The sequence below is a fragment of the Lampris incognitus genome, chromosome 1 (assembly GCF_029633865.1).
Source record: "Lampris incognitus isolate fLamInc1 chromosome 1, fLamInc1.hap2, whole genome shotgun sequence".
Lineage (NCBI taxonomy): Eukaryota > Metazoa > Chordata > Actinopteri > Lampriformes > Lampridae > Lampris > Lampris incognitus.
This window is the reverse complement of record NC_079211.1, coordinates 146,106,063-146,123,623: the sequence shown is the minus strand read 5'-3', so window position 1 is coordinate 146,123,623 and position 17,561 is coordinate 146,106,063. Positions and strand designations below refer to the sequence as shown.

General features: G+C 43.4%; 1 protein-coding gene across 2 annotated transcripts in view; it reads right to left on the bottom strand.

Moving 5' to 3' along the window:
• gle1 (GLE1 RNA export mediator) overlaps positions 1–16,718 on the bottom strand; it is a 38,352-nt gene extending 21,634 nt beyond the window's left edge. Inside the window, exons 1-8 of one of the 2 annotated variants that reach the window (XM_056284292.1) lie at positions 16,582–16,718; positions 10,741–10,920; positions 8,053–8,214; positions 5,452–5,600; positions 5,294–5,354; positions 4,872–5,129; positions 3,269–3,491; positions 2,905–3,020 (exon numbers count right to left, since the gene is read on the bottom strand). In XM_056284292.1, the coding sequence (XP_056140267.1) occupies positions 2,905–3,020; positions 3,269–3,491; positions 4,872–5,129; positions 5,294–5,354; positions 5,452–5,600; positions 8,053–8,214; positions 10,741–10,920; positions 16,582–16,680 (1,248 nt within the window). In that variant the 5' untranslated portion in view covers positions 16,681–16,718. The remainder of the gene's footprint in view (positions 1–2,904; positions 3,021–3,268; positions 3,492–4,871; positions 5,130–5,293; positions 5,355–5,451; positions 5,601–8,052; positions 8,215–10,740; positions 10,921–16,581) is intronic. The other variant, XM_056284297.1, reaches the window with a different exon arrangement.
• Between the last annotated feature and the right edge of the window lie 843 nt (positions 16,719–17,561).

Here is a 17,561-nt window from a genome sequence, read left to right as displayed (position 1 = left end):
ATAGTAGCAACTAAGTAGCAACTAAAGTTGATCAGCCAGAGCATGAAGATATGGGAAAGAGTAATAGAAGCTAGGTTAAGAGGAGAGGTGACGATTAGTGAGCAGCAGTATGGTTTCATGCCAGGAAAGAGCACCACAGACGTGATGTTTGCTTTGAGAATGTTGATGGAGAAGTATAGAGAAGGCCAGAAGGAGTTACATCGTGTCTTCGTGGATTTAGAGAAAGCATATGACAGGGTGCTGAGAGAGGAGGTGTGGTATTGTATGAGGAAGTCGGGAGTTGCAGAGAAGTATATAGGAGTGGTGTAGGGCATGTATGAGTAAAGTGTGACAGTGGTGAGGTGTGCGGTTGGAATGACAGATGGGTTCAAGGTGGAGGTGGGGTTACATCAAGGATCGGCTTTGAGCCCTTTCTTGTTTGCAATGGTGGTGGACAGGTTGACGGACGAGATCAGGCAGGAGTCTCCGTGGACTATGATGTTTGCAGATGACATTGTGATCTGTAGTGAGAGTAGGGTGCAGGTTGAGGAGAGCCTGGAGAGGTGGAGGTATGCACTGGAGAGAAGAGGAATGAAAGTCAGTAGGAGCAAGACAGAATACCTATACGTGAATGAGTGTGAAGACAGTGGAATGGTGAGGATGCAAGGGGTAGAGGTGACGAAGGCGTATGAGTTTAAATACTTGGGGTCAACTGTCCAAAGTAACGGGGAGTGCAGAAGAGAGGTGAAGAAGAGAGTGCAGGCAGGGTGGAGTGGGTGGAGAACAGTGTCAGGAGTTATTTGCAACAGAAGGGTTATGAGTTAAAGGGAAAGTTTACAAGATGGTTGTGAGACCAGCTATGTTATGTGGTTTGGAGACAGTGGCACTGACGAAAAGACAGGAGGTGGAGCTGGAGGTGGCAGAGTTGGAGATGCTAAGATTTTTCATTGGGAGTGATGAAGGAGGACAGGATTAGGAACGAGTATATTAGAGGGGCAGCTCAGGTTGGACGGTTTGGAGACAAAGCAAGAGAGGCAAGATTGAGATGGTTTGGACATGTATGGAGGAGAGATGCTGGGTATACTGGGAGAAGGATGCTGAATATGGAGCTGCCAGGGAAGAGGAAAAGAGGAAGGCCAAAGAGGAGATTTGTGTGCAGGTGCTGGTGTGATGGAGGAAGATGCAGAGGACAGGAAGAGATGGAAATGGATGATCCGCTGTGGCGACCCCTAACGGGAGCAGCCGAAATTAGTAGTAATAGTAGTAGTAGATTATATTGTAAAAATAAAGACCGGGTTAAGGCTGGACCAAACTGGTCGCATAGCAACCTTTTGTTTATGAAAAGTGCAAGTTCATATTAGACTTGGTCTCACTTGTGCGAGAGTCCGCCTAGGAGGCTGTGCATCCACAGACTGACAGGCAAAACATTTTTATTAGGTAGATTTTTTTTAGTTTAAGTGCTACATATTAAAAACTTTTTCCCTCCATATTACCCATTCAATCAACTTGAGCGCTGTGCAAAAGTAAAAAAAGGCAGGAAAAACGCTGGTTTTTCTGTCTGTGTGTTCATGTATCTGTCAGCTGCTAATCTCGCATACTACCGGTCCTGTCTGCCTAATCATTTTTGTGCGCAGTTATGACTGTATGATCAAGGAGCTCTTGTGGCTGCGGTGGTTCAAAACCTTCAAAAAAACCTGTTTTATACCGCAACTGAGGGCTAACTCAACTGCAAACACGGGAGAAGGGGAGATACACCTGGCGGGGATCTGCACTCTACTGACTACACTCTTTGATTTTTTGGCATTGTTTGGAGTTTCTGTGTGGCTCATAAATTACAGGAGCTTGGTCTGGAGGAGTAAAGAAGGCCTCCATCATTTAGATTTGATTTGATCTTCAAGGTCCCATGAAATGACATTTAGAGCATCACAAACTTGAACTAGTTGGATGAGATTAATTGAAGGGCGGGAGACTGATTTGACTGGCAGCCAATCACAGCTGGGCATTTTGAGAGGAACGTCAATGTGCTATTGGCCAGTTTCAATGTGGTGGTGTAAGATCACTTGTCTTCTCTCAACCTCACTCCCATTCATTCAATAGATCCCCCCCGCCTTTTTCTCCCCAATTGTACCTGGCCAATTACCCCACTCTTCCTAGCCGTCCCGGTCGCTGCTCCAGCCCCCGTTGATCCGGGGAGGGCTGCAGACTACCACACGCCTCCTCTGATACATGTGGAGTCGCCAGCTGCTTCTTTTCACCTGACAGTGAGGAGTTTCACCAGGGGGACGTAGCACATGGGGGGGATAACACTATTCTCCCCAGTTCCCCCTCCCTCCCAGAACAAGAGCCCCAACCGACCAGAGGAGGCACCAGTGCAGCGACCAGGACACATACCCACATCAGGCTGCCCACCCGCAGACACAGCCAATTGTGTCTGTAGGGACGCCCGACCAAGCCAGAGGCAACACAGGGATTCGACCCAGGATCCCCATGTTGGTAGGCAACAGAATAGACCGCTACACTAACCAGATGCCCTCAATGGACATTTTTAAATGTAGGATGATGTTACAAAAAATATATTGTATTTGTCAGGAAGACAGGAACAAACATATACACAACTTGTAAACATGAATGCAGATTTATGCATGCAGAGGTAACAAAAATAAAAATACATTTTTTCTTTCACGGGAACTTTAAAGATCCTTGAGGGAGAAAGAATTAATCTGCGCCTAAATGCATTAATCTGATGTCAGAAAGTTTAATCAAGGTTGGAAATCTATAAACATATCTTATTCCCGTATAAATGTCACAACATTTTATTCCCCGGCACATGAAGAACCTGCAGCTCATCCCTACAGTGTATTTAGAATCAGAGAAGTGGGTGAATTTTTTTGCAGTCTGTTGGTGGCGTTGCCTGCCTGTCTTTACCTGGCTGTCCTTCTGGACGTTCAACTCCTGGAACGACTGGGCACACTGAGCAGCCGAGTCCTGCAGGTCCCTGTACCATTTCAGTGTGCTGTCTTCAGCTCTGAGCTGCAGACCTGCTGAAACAGGAGCTTGAACAGGTCACCAGCTCCCACCAAACCTCTGACTCTATTTCCTACTGGCTGCAAGATAATGACAAGCTACATGTTGCCGTACGAGTTATAATCACAGTCGCTTCTTTACTGAACATTATTAGCATTAGTCCTCCTGAGTCAGCTAGCTTGGTTTAGATATCAGGGATCCAGAGGATGCTTACAGCCACAGCGTGTTTAGTTTGAACTGTTCTTGCCCTCCCGACAAGCCTCACCTTCCCTCAGCACCTTCTCTTTGGTGGAGGCAGCGACTTTCTTCTGCTCCTCCTGCCGGGCCAGCGCCTCCGCCTGCTTCCTGCACTCCTCCTCCTCTTCCAGCTCCTTTCTCCTCCTCTCCTGGGACTTGGCCGTCTCCTCCTGCATCAGGCGGACCAACTCCCTCATCTCCTGTAGGGCACGCTCGGCCACCATCATGTCCTCCATGCTGGGGAACCGGCCCTGCAAAGTCAACCAACATTTACAGTGTAGAGCGAAGCACCATCACCTCTGGACTGAACAGTTCTATTTCCTGTCTAGTTCAAAGGGCGGATGTATGTATGAACCAGGGTTGTTGAGGGAAACTGCAATTTTCCCTGATGACATTCGACCTTTTACCAGGGATAAAACACAAGTACACACACACACAGTTAAAATGGTAAAGAAAACGTGTGGCTATCCAGTTTGGACATTTTAGTTCTGAGAGTCAAGTGTACGTATAGGCCTGATCCAAGATGGCCATCATTGGGTCACACAGTGGAAGAATGGATCCAACATGTACATTTTTCTTTTTCATTGTCGTTTTGCTCTGGAGTGTCCCTAGATAAAATATCTAAAGATTTATATAACCAGCCTTGAGTTTGGATGAGTATGCGGAATCAGTCACTGGCTGTGTTAGATTCTGTGTGGATAACTGTATCCCAGTACAGACTAGCCGCTCCGATCCCAACCAAAAGCCCTGGATTAACAGCGACATTCGCCTGAGGGTGAGGAAGCGTACCACTGCTTTTAAATCGGGGGACAAGCAATACTACAAAAATCTAGGTATGACTCAAGGAGAGCCATCAAAGATGCTAAAAGACAATATATACACAGACTGGAAAATGACTACAGTGCCTGTGACTCGTGGCACAAGTGGAGGGGCTGCAGGCGATTGCAGACTATAAATCAAAACCCAGTGTGCCTAGCATGCCTCTCCCGGATGAGCTTAACAACTTTTAGGCCTGCTTTGAAGCTCACCACTAGGATCCAGTGACAGCAGCACAGTGCCCACCTGGTGAAATCAATCTACAGGTGACAGAGGCTGATGTGAGTAAAAAGGTTAAGGCTCATAAAGCTGCTGGCCCAGACGGCATCCCTTCTCTTGTCTTCAAGACATGTTACACTCATATCTCAGGTTTCACTGACTTTTTGGGGGGGGGGGGGGGGGGTTTCTCTCCCCAACTGTATCCATGGAATTGGTAATCTTAACTTTTCTTACATTGAGATGGATAACACAATAACCACAAACTGAACAGTGACTAAAATAAATGTAAGGAAACAACTCAAACATAAACACCTATTATTATTATTATTATTGCTGTTGTTTTTATTGTTTTTGACGTTAGCTATTAGAGGGAGACAATGTTTATTGGCGGCTTCCCCTTTTTATGTATATATTTTTTTCTGTGTATTGTGTGTTTTTGTTGAGGTGCAGGGGTTGGGTGGGGTGGAAAGGTGGGTGGGGAAAAGAAAATAAGAAAAATGGTAACCTGTAAACCCAGTATTGTGTTTATTATTTGCTTGTTTTTCACCTATAAAAAAAAAAACGTATAGATAAAACAACAAAACATAAACACCAACCTCCGTCGTGGTGCGCACCACCTCAGAGACTTGGGAGCAGAGCTGGTTGCCGCGGGTGATGTAGGAAGTGAGGTCAGGGTGGACGGGGCCTGTCTTGGTCTGGGTGGAAGGTTCCAGGAGCTGGTTGAGTCTCAGGATCTCCTCCTGGATGGTGTTGAGGTTGCGAAGCCTCTCTCTCCCCTCCGCCTGCCGCTGGCGCTCAAGCTCCACCTCCCGAAGGCGCTGCTGCTCCGCCTCCCGAAGACGCAGGTTGAGGATCTGAGAGCAGCGATTGGGGGGGGTGATAGAAAAAACAATGCATGATGGATCTTCCAAAACATCTCTTAAAGCCTCACTTTAACACTCGTCCATCTGAGTAATAAATACTGGAACAGAGAGCTTCATGCGGACGGTGTCTTTAACATCAAATCAGATGATCACACCTTCATCCTGTGCCTGTGTTCTTCTTTCAGCTTCTCTTGACGCCCAATGCTCTCTTTAATTCTACCATGAGGACAGATAAAAGCATATTTAGATACCAGCTAACAAACAAAGGGAAATTAGTAAAACAGATAATTTGCATGTCACTGATTGGTCGTACTCCCTGTCCATCATGTCCCTCACGCTCTGGTACTCCTGCCGCTGCTTCAGCTCCATGAACTCCTCCAAGCGTTTGAGCTGCTCAGACTCACGGCTCGCCAGCGATGCTGTGAGGTGCTCCTGCTCTTCCTGTCTCTGGCTGAGCTTCATCTGCCTCCACAGATGAAAAGCTTTTTAGCTGAGGCGAAGATACTTCACATGTGCATTAAAACTTCACAGGAGAGCCAATTTTACATCGATATCACTTGTGATTAATTCCATTATTAACTAGTATAACCATCTATCTCTGGTTGTGGGAGTACTTGGCTTTATTGTGCCAAATTAAATTAAAATTAATAAATTAAAAGCTGCTACAATGAGTTTTTCACTGATTATTTCTCAGTACCAGTTTAATTCTGATATCTCTATATGACCAACAAAATCAAATGAGACCATGAGTGAGAAGAATGGATATTTCTACATCTAATACTACTACTGCTGCTTTCGGCTGCTCTCGTTAGGGGTCGCCACAGTGGATCATCAGTTTCCATTTCTTCCTATCCTCTGCATCTTCCTCCATCACACCAGCCACCTGCATGTCCTCTCTCACCACATCCATAAACCTCCTCTTTGGCCTTCCTCTTTTCCTCCTCCCTGGCAGCTCCTGAATATTCAGCATCCTTCTCCCAATATACCCAGCATCTCTCCTCCACACATGTCCAAACCATCTCAATCTTGTCTCTCTTGCTTTGTCTCCTAACAGTGGCACCCCCAGAAATTTTTCATAGGGGTGGCCAAATGGGGCCACTGAAAATCGTTGGGGTGGCACACCAAAACCAAAAGCCATGACTGAATTTCAGAAATTCTATTATGCTTCTGTAGTGTACTGTATAGGCTAGTTGAAAACTGTCAGTATGAGAGTTAAGGAATGGCATACTGAAATACTTCGGTTTCTTATTTTTTACAGTTAATGTTACTAAATATCTGATGTGCATAGACTGATGTGCATAATCAGAAGCATATTCGGCTTATGTGATTCGTGGCTGGGGAGGCCAGCGGGGGGCCCGGGTTAGTATCAGTGCGGCTGTGGCCACCCCTGGCCACCCCTTGGGGGAGCCAGTCTCCAAACCGTTCAACCTGAGCGGTCCCTCTAATACTGCTTTCACACTGGCCAAAAAACCCCGCTAACAACCGCCTTTTTACAGTGACCAAAGGCGGACATTAGCAGGTTTTTTTGGCCAGTGTGAAACGGGTAGAATATAGTCGTTCCTAATCCTGTCCTTCTTCATCACTCCCAATGAAAATCTTAGCATCTTCAACTCTGCCACTTCCAGCTCCACCTCCTGTCTTCTCGTCAGTGCCACTGTCTCCAAACCATATAACATAGCTGGTCTCACAACCATTTTGTAAACCTTCCCTTTAACTCTTGCTGGTACCCTTCTGTCACAAATCACTCCTGACACTCTTCTCCACCCACTCCACCCTGCCTGCACTCTCTTCTTCACCTCTCTTCTGCACTCCCCGTTACTTTGGACAGTTGACCCCGAGTATTTAATCATCACCTCTGCTCCTTGCATCCTCACCATTCCACTGTCCTCCCTCTCATTCATGCACAAGTATTCCGTCTTGCTCCTACTGACTTTCATTCCTCTTGTCTCCAGTGCATACCTCCACCTCTCCAGGCTCTCCTCAACCTGCACCCTACTCTCACTACAGATCACATCCACAAACATCATAGTCCACGGAGACTCCTGCCTGATCTCGTCTGTCAACCTGTCCATCACCATTGCAAACAAGAAAGAGCTCAGAGCCGATCCTTGATGTAATCCCACCTCCACCTTGAACCCATCTGTCATTCCAACCGCACACCTCACCAACAGAATAGACCGCTACACTACCCAGATGCCTCTAGCTTCTTCTGCTTTTTTGGGTGACAATTGTAATTTAGTTCCTTAAAAAACACCATAGATGCATCCAGTGGCCTCCAGCGTACAGTTTACTGGCTTCCAGTGCACAAAGGCAATGCATAGGGTGTATAGAAGTGAATTTTTATTTTTTCTTATATTAACACCATCAGGTGAGGAGTTGCTTGAGAAAGAGCTGGGTCTTTAGCTTCTTCTTCTTAAATATGGAGAGGGACTCAGCAGATTAAATGGAGTTTGGTTACTCGTTCCACCACTGGGGAACTACAGAAGAAGAGTCTGGCTAGTATCTTAGGGCCCCGTTGTCACTAGCCAGACTCTTCTGTTCTGTACCCCTAAAGTGGCAAATGGCTGTAATAGCAATTGTCAATGGTATAAAAAATACCTATTTTTACCAATACATTGTTGAAAATAATACCACAATGTCAAGTCTTGTATTTGTCAGAAATGGAATGGGTATTTTCAGTCCTTGGTCAATAAAGAATTTAACCTAAGTGATAAATAACTTTTTGGAACAGAAATCTTTATGTGTCTTAATCTAACAAATCTTTATGCTCATTCCTATGCTAAAAATTGAAGTCATAAGCAACTCGATAAGGTTTTACTGACCAGCAGGGGTGAGTTCCCTCTGCATAATGGTCTAAATGTATTGAGACGATGCATTTGGGAACGTGAGAGTGTTGGGGTCGGTTGTGCCTCACCTTGGCCTTGGCGCGGTATTTCTCTTCACAGATGAGGATGCATCCCGCCATCTGGGTGGCTCTGGGGGACAGCAGGGAGATGGTTGGTGGTGAGGAGGGACTCGACGCAGTGCTGACATCCTGCGCCTGGTCCTCCTCCAGCTTCACCTCATCGCAGACACCCTACAGAGCATTAAGGCGAAGAAAGCTTGGATCAGGACCAACAAATGCAGTCACTTTCAAAGGTAAAGTGGGTATGAGAAATACATCTTCATACGTGACATTTTCAGTATATTTGAAGGGAGGCGAATTATAGGGATGTTCTTTACAACTACAGCAGTGCATTCAGTAGAGTGCAGATCTCAGCCAGGCATACGTATCTTCCCTTCTCCGGTGTTGAAACTTGGCAATAAACCATCCCTTTTTTCGCCTACCGGGAGAAGGGAAATACAGGCACGCACATACAGAAAAAACACATGTTTCTCCTACCATTATAAGACTTTTGCATACTGCCCAAACCAATATAATAGGAAATATGGAAAGAACATTTTTAATATGCAACGCTGAAGCTAAAAATCTACCTATTAAAAACATGATGAGATCGAAGATGATACCGTACTATGGCGACTTGCTATGAGCTACTCTCACTTTGTTGTTTGTTTTCATGTTATATGTCACTTTTGTTGCAAAAAAACATGTCTTCCACAATTACCTATGATCGCCAGACTTTACTGGATATGAGACCAGAAGTTCCCAACAGCTGGAAGCTGCGGGACTTGCCGAGAGAGATTACCTATAACAAACAGGTACCGCCATGGAGAAATGGCTGCAGACAGCACTGCCAGAGTCCAGGTAAATGAAGTGCGGCCCCGGTGAGGCTACGACGGCGTCTGACTCGGCCCCCACTGCTGTCTATTGTCTCATCCCTCGACAAGCTGGAAAAACTTCATTGCCAAATAAGCACTCAAAGGGACATACATGAAGGACTGTTGTGTGTTCTGCTTTAGAGAGACTTGGCTGTGCCCTAATGCACCTGGTAGGCCCATACAACCTGAGGGTTTTCTGTGCACCACATGGACCATTCCATGACGACTGCTGGCAAAGTAAAGGTAGGTGGGTGTATGGTGCACTGATGTGGAAATAGTCTCTCAGTCCTGGTCATCAGTGTTGTAACAACTAACAACAAGGTGCAGACCACTCTTTCTCCCAAGGGCATTCCCCTGCATGTTGTTAACTGCTGTATACATACCCCCACAAGCTACTGCTGCAGTGGCACTGGAAGAACTGTATGGAGCCATTAGCAGGCATGGGAACATGCATTCTGAGCCCATTTCAATTGTGGCAGGGACTTTAACCACTATAACCTGAAATCTGTGCTACCAAAATTTTACCAACATACCACCCACTCAACCAGAGGCAATAAGACTCTCGACCACTGTTACTCCACAGTCAAGCCATTTTAAACGTCTATCCCATGACCTCACTTTGGGAAATCCAACCACCGGTCAGTGCTCTTGCTTCCTACCTACAAGCAGAAAGTGAAATGCGCACAGCCCACTGTGAGGACAGTACAGTGCTAGACTACAGAACACGAATCCTAACTCAGGGATGTTTTGAATCAGACTGGTCAATTTTAAGGATTCAGCCTCAAGTTGTACGGTCTATTTGCTCCTATCCTAACCAAAAGTCCTGGATTAACAGTGATATTTGCCTAAGGTTTAGGGAGCGTACCAGTGCTTTTAAATCAGGGAGCAAAGAACGCTCCAAAAAAAATCCAGGTACGACTTAAAGGGAGCCATCAAAGACGCTAAAAGACAATATAGTATGGACAAACTGGAAAATGACTACAGTGGCTCTGACCCCTGGCACAAGTGGAGGGGCTGCAGGCGATTACGGACTATAAATCAAAACCCAGTGTGCCTATCAATGAAAAAACAGGAGGCAGAGCCTGAGGTTGTTATCCAAAGGAATTGAATCAAGTGCAACTGGACTTGGTTATATACAGAAAGCAGTGTTAGTCGAGCGAGCAAGAGAGTGAATGAAGAGAGGGAGAGGTGATAGCAAGAACAAATGTTTTTCAAAAGGTTTTGAATCACCACAACCACGAGAGGTTCTTCATCATACAGTCATAACTGCACAAAAAATGTTATGCTGATAGGTCCAGTAGTCTGTGAGTTTGCAAGATCAGCCACAGACAGACACACAAACACACAGGTCCAACTATACACACTATACACAGAGATGTAACAGAACAGACAGCAGAGAGATAGAGGGATTACAGATCTGTATCTGTTCTCTGATTGGGGTATTTGTGGTCTTTGTCACCTCTGTTGGGGACAAACATGCCTAACTAAAAATCTTCTCCAAATCAACAGTCAGTCCTCTGGTGAACTTTGTCAAGACCAATATTCCAACAAGCAGCATTCAGAGTACTGTGGCAGATTATAGGAATAATAAGCAAAACAATTAAATCCACGAGGAACCAATTCTGCTGAGATTTTACTGAGGTACCTACTGCAACACGGAGCACATTAACGTCAGCTGGTGAGTTTGTCAGTAAACTCACAGGAGGAGATATGGAAAGGAATGACATGATGATCTCTACCATGGTAGGAGGGATTGCAAGAGAGAAAGAGATAGAGAGAGACAGACAGACAGGCAGACAGATAAAAAGAAAAAGCCCACATATTTAGCTAGTGAGAGACTTGCCTGTAATAAGCTTGTAGAGGAAAGTGAGGCTGGGATCTCCTCACGAAGACTGGGACTTGAGTCGCAGGAGACGGAGCCCAGCGAGCTGGTCTTCTGCTGGGGTCGAGGGCTGAGCCTCTCCAGGATGAACCCGGACAGCGGGCACAGGCTTGGGACCTCATTACAGCCTGACAAAACATCCTGCAAGGACAGACAAATTCCTCAGTTTGGCTCCATGCAAGAAATGCAAAAACTGTTTTCTCATAGTACGTTAATTCATGTTTAGTAGTAAATTCAAGTTTGGTAATTGCATACTGGTTTTGATAAGCAGCTACAACCTCCTTCTCGCACTCGGTTCTGCTGAGTTACTTTTATTTAGAAAACACTTTTTCAAAACATGAAACATAAAGTGCTGGACAAAAAAGCATTTTAAGGGCGTCCGGGTGGCGTGGCGGTCTATTCCATTGCCTACCAGCACGGGGATCACCGGTTAGGGCTGTCACAATTATTACATGATTGCAATTATTTGACCTGACCGTGATCATTTTGCATAATCGTTAAAATCGTTTCCATTAATTTGTCTAAAAACAGCTGGATGAAACTAACAGAAGGGTTATATTTCCATCACTATTTCCACGCCGTTTTCCACCATTTTTTTTTTATTACTGAACAATAGAAAATTTTAGAGAGAAAAAACAGGTATACAGTATTAGCACATATCAGGTTCAATATGATTATACAATTACATCAAAAGAATAAAATAAGGGTATCAGACAGTTGCAGAGATAAATAAATGATAATAATATAATAAAAACAGAACAGACATACAACAAAACAAAACCAGAGTACAAATGTACAAATCTAAAATAATCAGACAGGTTTCAGGGAAAAAGTTTCATAGTAATTCAACAGCTTATTACTCTTTTTGTTGTTTACGAGGCTGAGAGACTTAAGTAAAGAGTTCAGTTCTTGGCGAAAAGGAGTGATCTTAGGTAGTGATTTAGAGAATTTCTGTTTGTGAATAAAAAATTTCACATATAAAATAACAAAATTAATCAGATATTCAAGAGCACCAACCATCTTTTGGATTATCATAGTAACAGATGATATCTCTAATGTTAAAGGAGTAGACAGAGTTAGCGGCTTCAAAAAAATGAGACTCTAGCTCAGTCCAAAATTTATGGGATATTTCACAATCAAAGAATAAGTGCGAGACGGTTTCTGTATCATGTTTACAAAAGATATCAATGTCTGTAAACTTGGCAACAAACCAGTTAGCAGGGTATGTTTCATGCAAGATTTTGAAATGTATTTCCTTGGCTTGTTAGAAATACAGTACTTAGAGGAAGGTAAAAGCCAAGCCCGTCTTCACTTTATGTCCCCAATTTTAGACCTCCAGAAAAATTTGCCTCTAGGTACAGTTTTGTTCTTTCTTTGAAAGGTTTGGCAAATATGCTTATTGTTACACTTTCTATCTGTTAGTTCAATTCCATCTAACATCAGTAAAAATTGTGTTACCTTATTTTCACTACAACTCAATTGGTTTTTCACCAGTTGAATTAACTCTTTTGGAATAGCACGAGTTAAGGAATTAAATTCTCTGAAGGCAATAGGAAAACTGTGTACAAGTTATTGCCAAATTCATCAAAAATATGATTAATATCTCTTTGGAACCATTTAGGAAAGAATGAGGATTTGTTTCTGATAAGTATGTCGCAGTTATTCCAGAGAAAAGTTTTGTGGGGTGAGAAATTGTGGACATAAGACAGCTTCCTGGCTAGAAGGGCTTGCTGGTGGAATTTTGACAATTTAAATGGCAATCTGTTTGGCAAATAATTACAAATCAAAAGAAAAGAAAGACCTCCAATTTTCTTAAAGATATCATTTGGGATGAAATACCAAATTGAATCAGGATTTTTAAGACACTTTTTTAACCCGTTAACTTTAAAAGTATTAACAGTATCAGCGAAATCTAGAACTTCAAGACCTCCTCCTTTTTTACTATTGGAGAGAAGACATTTTTTTAAGCTTATGTGATTTATTCTTCCAAATGAAATGTAAGAAAGTTCTATTTACTTCTGTGACTGTAGAATCATTTACAAATAAAGATGGATACACAAAGTGAGACAGGCCCTCTGCTTTGGAGAGGAGAACTCTATCTAAAATAGACAAATCCCTTTGAAGCCAAATATTAAGGATAGAATTTGTCTTTTTTAATCTGTTTGAGAAATTTAGATGTTGTCTAGCTATATAAGATTTATATATATATATACACTACCGTTCAAAAGTTTGGGATCACCCAAACAATTTTGTGTTTTCCATGAAAAGTCACACTTATTCACCACCATATGTTGTGAAATGAATAGAAAATAGAGTCAAGACATTGACAAGGTTAGAAATAATGATTTGTATTTGAAATAAGATTTTTTTTACATCAAACTTTGCTTTCGTCAAAGAATCCTCCATTTGCAGCAATTACAGCATTGCAGACCTTTGGCATTCTAGCTGTTAATTTGTTGAGGTAATCTGGAGAAATTGCACCCCACGCTTCCAGAAGCAGCTCCCACAAGTTGGATTGGTTGGATGGGCACTTCTTTGAGCAGATTGAGTTTCTGGAGCATCACATTTGTGGGGTCAATTAAACGCTCAAAATGGCCAGAAAAAGAGAACTTTCATCTGAAACTCGACAGTCTATTCTTGTTCTTAGAAATGAAGGCTATTCCATGCGAGAAATTGCTAAGAAATTGAAGATTTCCTACACCGGTGTGTACTACTCCCTTCAGAGGACAGCACAAACAGGCTCTAACAGGTACTATTTAATGAAGATGCCAGTTGGGGACCTGTGAGGCGTCTGTTTCTCAAACTAGAGACTCTAATGTACTTATCTTCTTGCTCAGTTGTGCAACGCGGCCTCCCACTTCTTTTTCTACTCTGGTTAGAGCCTGTTTGTGCTGTCCTCTGAAGGGAGTAGTACACACCGGTGTAGGAAATCTTCAATTTCTTAGCAATTTCTCGCATGGAATAGCCTTCATTTCTAAGAACAAGAATAGACTGTCGAGTTTCAGATGAAAGTTCTCTTTTTCTGGCCATTTTGAGCGTTTAATTGACCCCACAAATGTGATGCTCCAGAAACTCAATCTGCTCAAAGAAGTGCCCATCCAACCAATCCAACTTGTGGGAGCTGCTTCTGGAAGCGTGGGGTGCAATTTCTCCAGATTACCTCAACAAATTAACAGCTAGAATGCCAAAGGTCTGCAATGCTGTAATTGCTGCAAATGGAGGATTCTTTGACGAAAGCAAAGTTTGATGTAAAAAAAAATCTTATTTCAAATACAAATCATTATTTCTAACCTTGTCAATGTCTTGACTCTATTTTCTATTCATTTCACAACATATGGTGGTGAATAAGTGTGACTTTTCATGGAAAACACAAAATTGTTTGGGTGATCCCAAACTTTTGAACGGTAGTGTATATATTCCAAAATACTAAACAGATTTGTTAACTAAATTAATAGTTACTCAAGTGGTTGTTGTCCTTCAAAAACAAAGTAGTGTCATCTGCCAGTTGTGAATTTTTAACTCTCTACCAAAAACTGAAATTCCTTCCAAACTTCTATCATTCATGATATTAATTGATAATAATGCGGTGACTAAAATAAATAAGAAAGGAGAACTAGGGCAGCCTTGATGGACCCCTCTGTTAATCTGGAATCCTTTAGAGGTATTAAAGTTAATTATAACAGAACAATTAATATCTTCATCTCATCTCATCTTCAGCCGCTTTTCCGAGGTCGGGTCACAGTGGCAGCAAGCTAAGTAGAGCCCTCCAGACGTCCCTCTCCCCAGCAACGCCCTCCAGCTCCTCCTGGGGGATCCCAAGGCGTTCCCAGGCCAGATTGTTCTGGGTCTACCCCGGGGTCTCCTCCCAGTTGGCCGTGTCCACTAAACCTCCAAACGAAGGCGCCCAGGAGGCATCCTAATCAGATGCCCGAACCATATCAACTGGCTTCTTTCGATGCGAAGGAGCAGCGGCTCTACTCCAAGCTCCTTCCGGATGTCCGAGCTCCTCACCCTATCTCTAAGGCTGAGCCTAGACACCCTACAGAGGAAACTCATTTCAGCCGCTTGTATCCGCGATCTCACCCTTTCGGTCACTACCCAAAGCTCATGACCATAGGTGAGGAATTTCTCTGCTCTTCGCAGATGATTTGGTTTTGTTGGCTTCATCAGAACACGACCTCCGGCATGCACTGGGGTGGTTTGCAGCTGAGTGTGAAATGGCCAGGATGAGAGTCAGCACCTCCAAGTCTGAGGCCACGGTTCTCTACCGGAAAATGGTAGATTGCTCCCTCCGAGTCGGGGATGAGTTGTTGCCTCAAGTGAAGCAGTTCAAGTATCTCGGGGTCTTGTTCACGAGTGAGGATAGGATGGAGCGGGAGATTAACAGGTGGATTGGTGCAGCATCAGCAGTAATGCGGACGTTGTACCGGACGATTGTGGCAACCATTGATCACCAACCCAGACTTTGGAACAACCAAGAGGGTTTCAGGCTGGCTCGGTCACACATGGGATTAAAAGGTCAGGGATGAATTTGGGCCAGATAGGGCTGGGCGATAGTGACGGCACAAAATATTTCAATATTTTTGTGATCATGCGAGTATGGATATTGGATGACTTTTGGAACCTTCATATTTACACAGCAGAAAAAGTTGATAAGCGATCATTAGCAATGTGGATATGATGACCAAGCAGGTAGAGACATTCTTAGTTAATTTCATTAAAAAAGTTGAATAAATTGCCTCACTTTACTGTAATGCAGCCTTTAAGCCAGGGAATGACATCTAAGTTATATCACCAATATATATCACAATATATATCACAGAGCCAAAATCCCACAACACATTTAGTCTGAAATAAGCATATTGATATCATAAAGAGCAGAATAAGCGGTCTGGATAATGGATGGATATCATACCCAGATATATTGACCATATCTAGGGGCAAAGTATATAATGATACCACTGCAGAAATGGGGCTTTTCTACAGTCCTGTTTACTGCAGTTTTCTGGTTATGAACGAACGAACGAAACGAATAAAATATTTTCATTCATTCGTTCATTATCCAAACAACTTATCCTCACTCAGGATTGCGGGGATGCTGGAGTCTATTCCAGCACAGATAAATAGACTAGCTAGGCCTTGGCTAACGGGTCGGACCCTTTAGTCAACTGGTTAGCGGAACCGCCCGTGATGGGGGAGACGCGGTTCCCGGCTGCCCCCCTGAATTTGCTACTAGTAATGACGATGATGACAATAATAGAATAAAATATCTATTGACTGTAAATCTGCTGTTGATCAGTTATAGGTTCTGTTAACGTGCAAAAAAATTTAAATTAAGTTCTGTTCAACTTAATTTTATTTGATCAATTTGTTGTTTACCAACCGCCGATGAACACAAGAAGTTCTTCTTCGTCCGCGTTCTGTTCAACTTAATTGTATTTGAGCAATTCGTTGTTTACCAACCGCCGATTAACACAAGAAGAAGTTCTTCTTCGTCCGCGTTCTGTTCAACTTAATTTTACTATTGGATTCGTGTCGTTACATTGTAATATCATTTAATAATTTCATTTCTCCACTCCGTTACTAAGGCTCAAGTATTTTCCCCTCTTTTACTTTCTTCTCTTTACCCCCTTTTTTATTTGTGCGGCTTCGTGTAAAGATTATTGCGTTGCGTTCGTAATACATGAGACGAGCCGACAAAAACGGCTGGCTGGATCGCTGAAATACGAAGACGTTGTAAAACAGATTAGCAGTACCGGAGCGAAAACGCGGTCCCAGCCGCCCGAGTCTAGCCGGACTCACCTCTCCCTTCTCCAGCCAGTCCGCGCTGTATTTCAGTTGTCCCTTCGCGGACTGTTTCAGAGCCTCCAACGTCTCCCAGCGCACACTTTCCGCCGGCATGGCGAAACAACGCGCACAACACACTTAAGGGAAGCCGACGATTTAAGGGAGGGAGGGGCTGTCTTCTCATTCTTCTTCGTTTGAATTTTTCTTCTTCTTCGTCGTCTCACTTCTTCTTCTGCGTCTTCTCACTTCTTCGTCCCGGCGTTCATTGGCGGTTGGTAAACAACGAATTGACGCGCTACCGCCACCAGCTGGTATGTCGTGTGGATCGGAATGTCTATTATTTACGCTACCCCCCCCTCAAAAAACCCCCTCAAATCTTCCTAATTAATTAGTTACTCTAAGAAAGTGAAACAAGATTTTATAACACTCAGTTTAGTTATTCTATTGAATATCTACTAAATCAAATTGTACTTTTATTTACCTGAGATTTTGAGTCAGGCGCCTTCTTTCTGCCTCATATTTCTGACAATATGGCGTAAACATGCTGTATTGTCTCTTCTTGCCCACAGTGGTCACATCTGCCTGTATTGTGTTTGCCTATTTTGAAAAGTGTATTGTTTAGTCCAGTGTGTCCAAATCCGAGTCTTGAAATTATTGTCTCACCTCTCCTGTTCCTTCCTGCACTCTTCTTCTTCATCTTCTTACTTCCTTTTTTCTCCCCAAAATTAAAATAGGGGGGCATAAACCTGCTTGATCGCAGATGTAATACTATTCACATCAGGAGAACACTTACATCAGACGACAGCTGCGCTCCCACAGCGTTCTATATTTGGAAGCTGTCTTTCCCAATGCCTGTCAATGAGAACATAAATATAAAATATATGGTCTGGATCTGACAAGTTCTTCAAACCCAATGAAGTCAAAGAAATTCACTTGAAGATACTACATAAACACTACCCATGTCACACGTTGTTATGCAAATTTAAAGCAGAAAT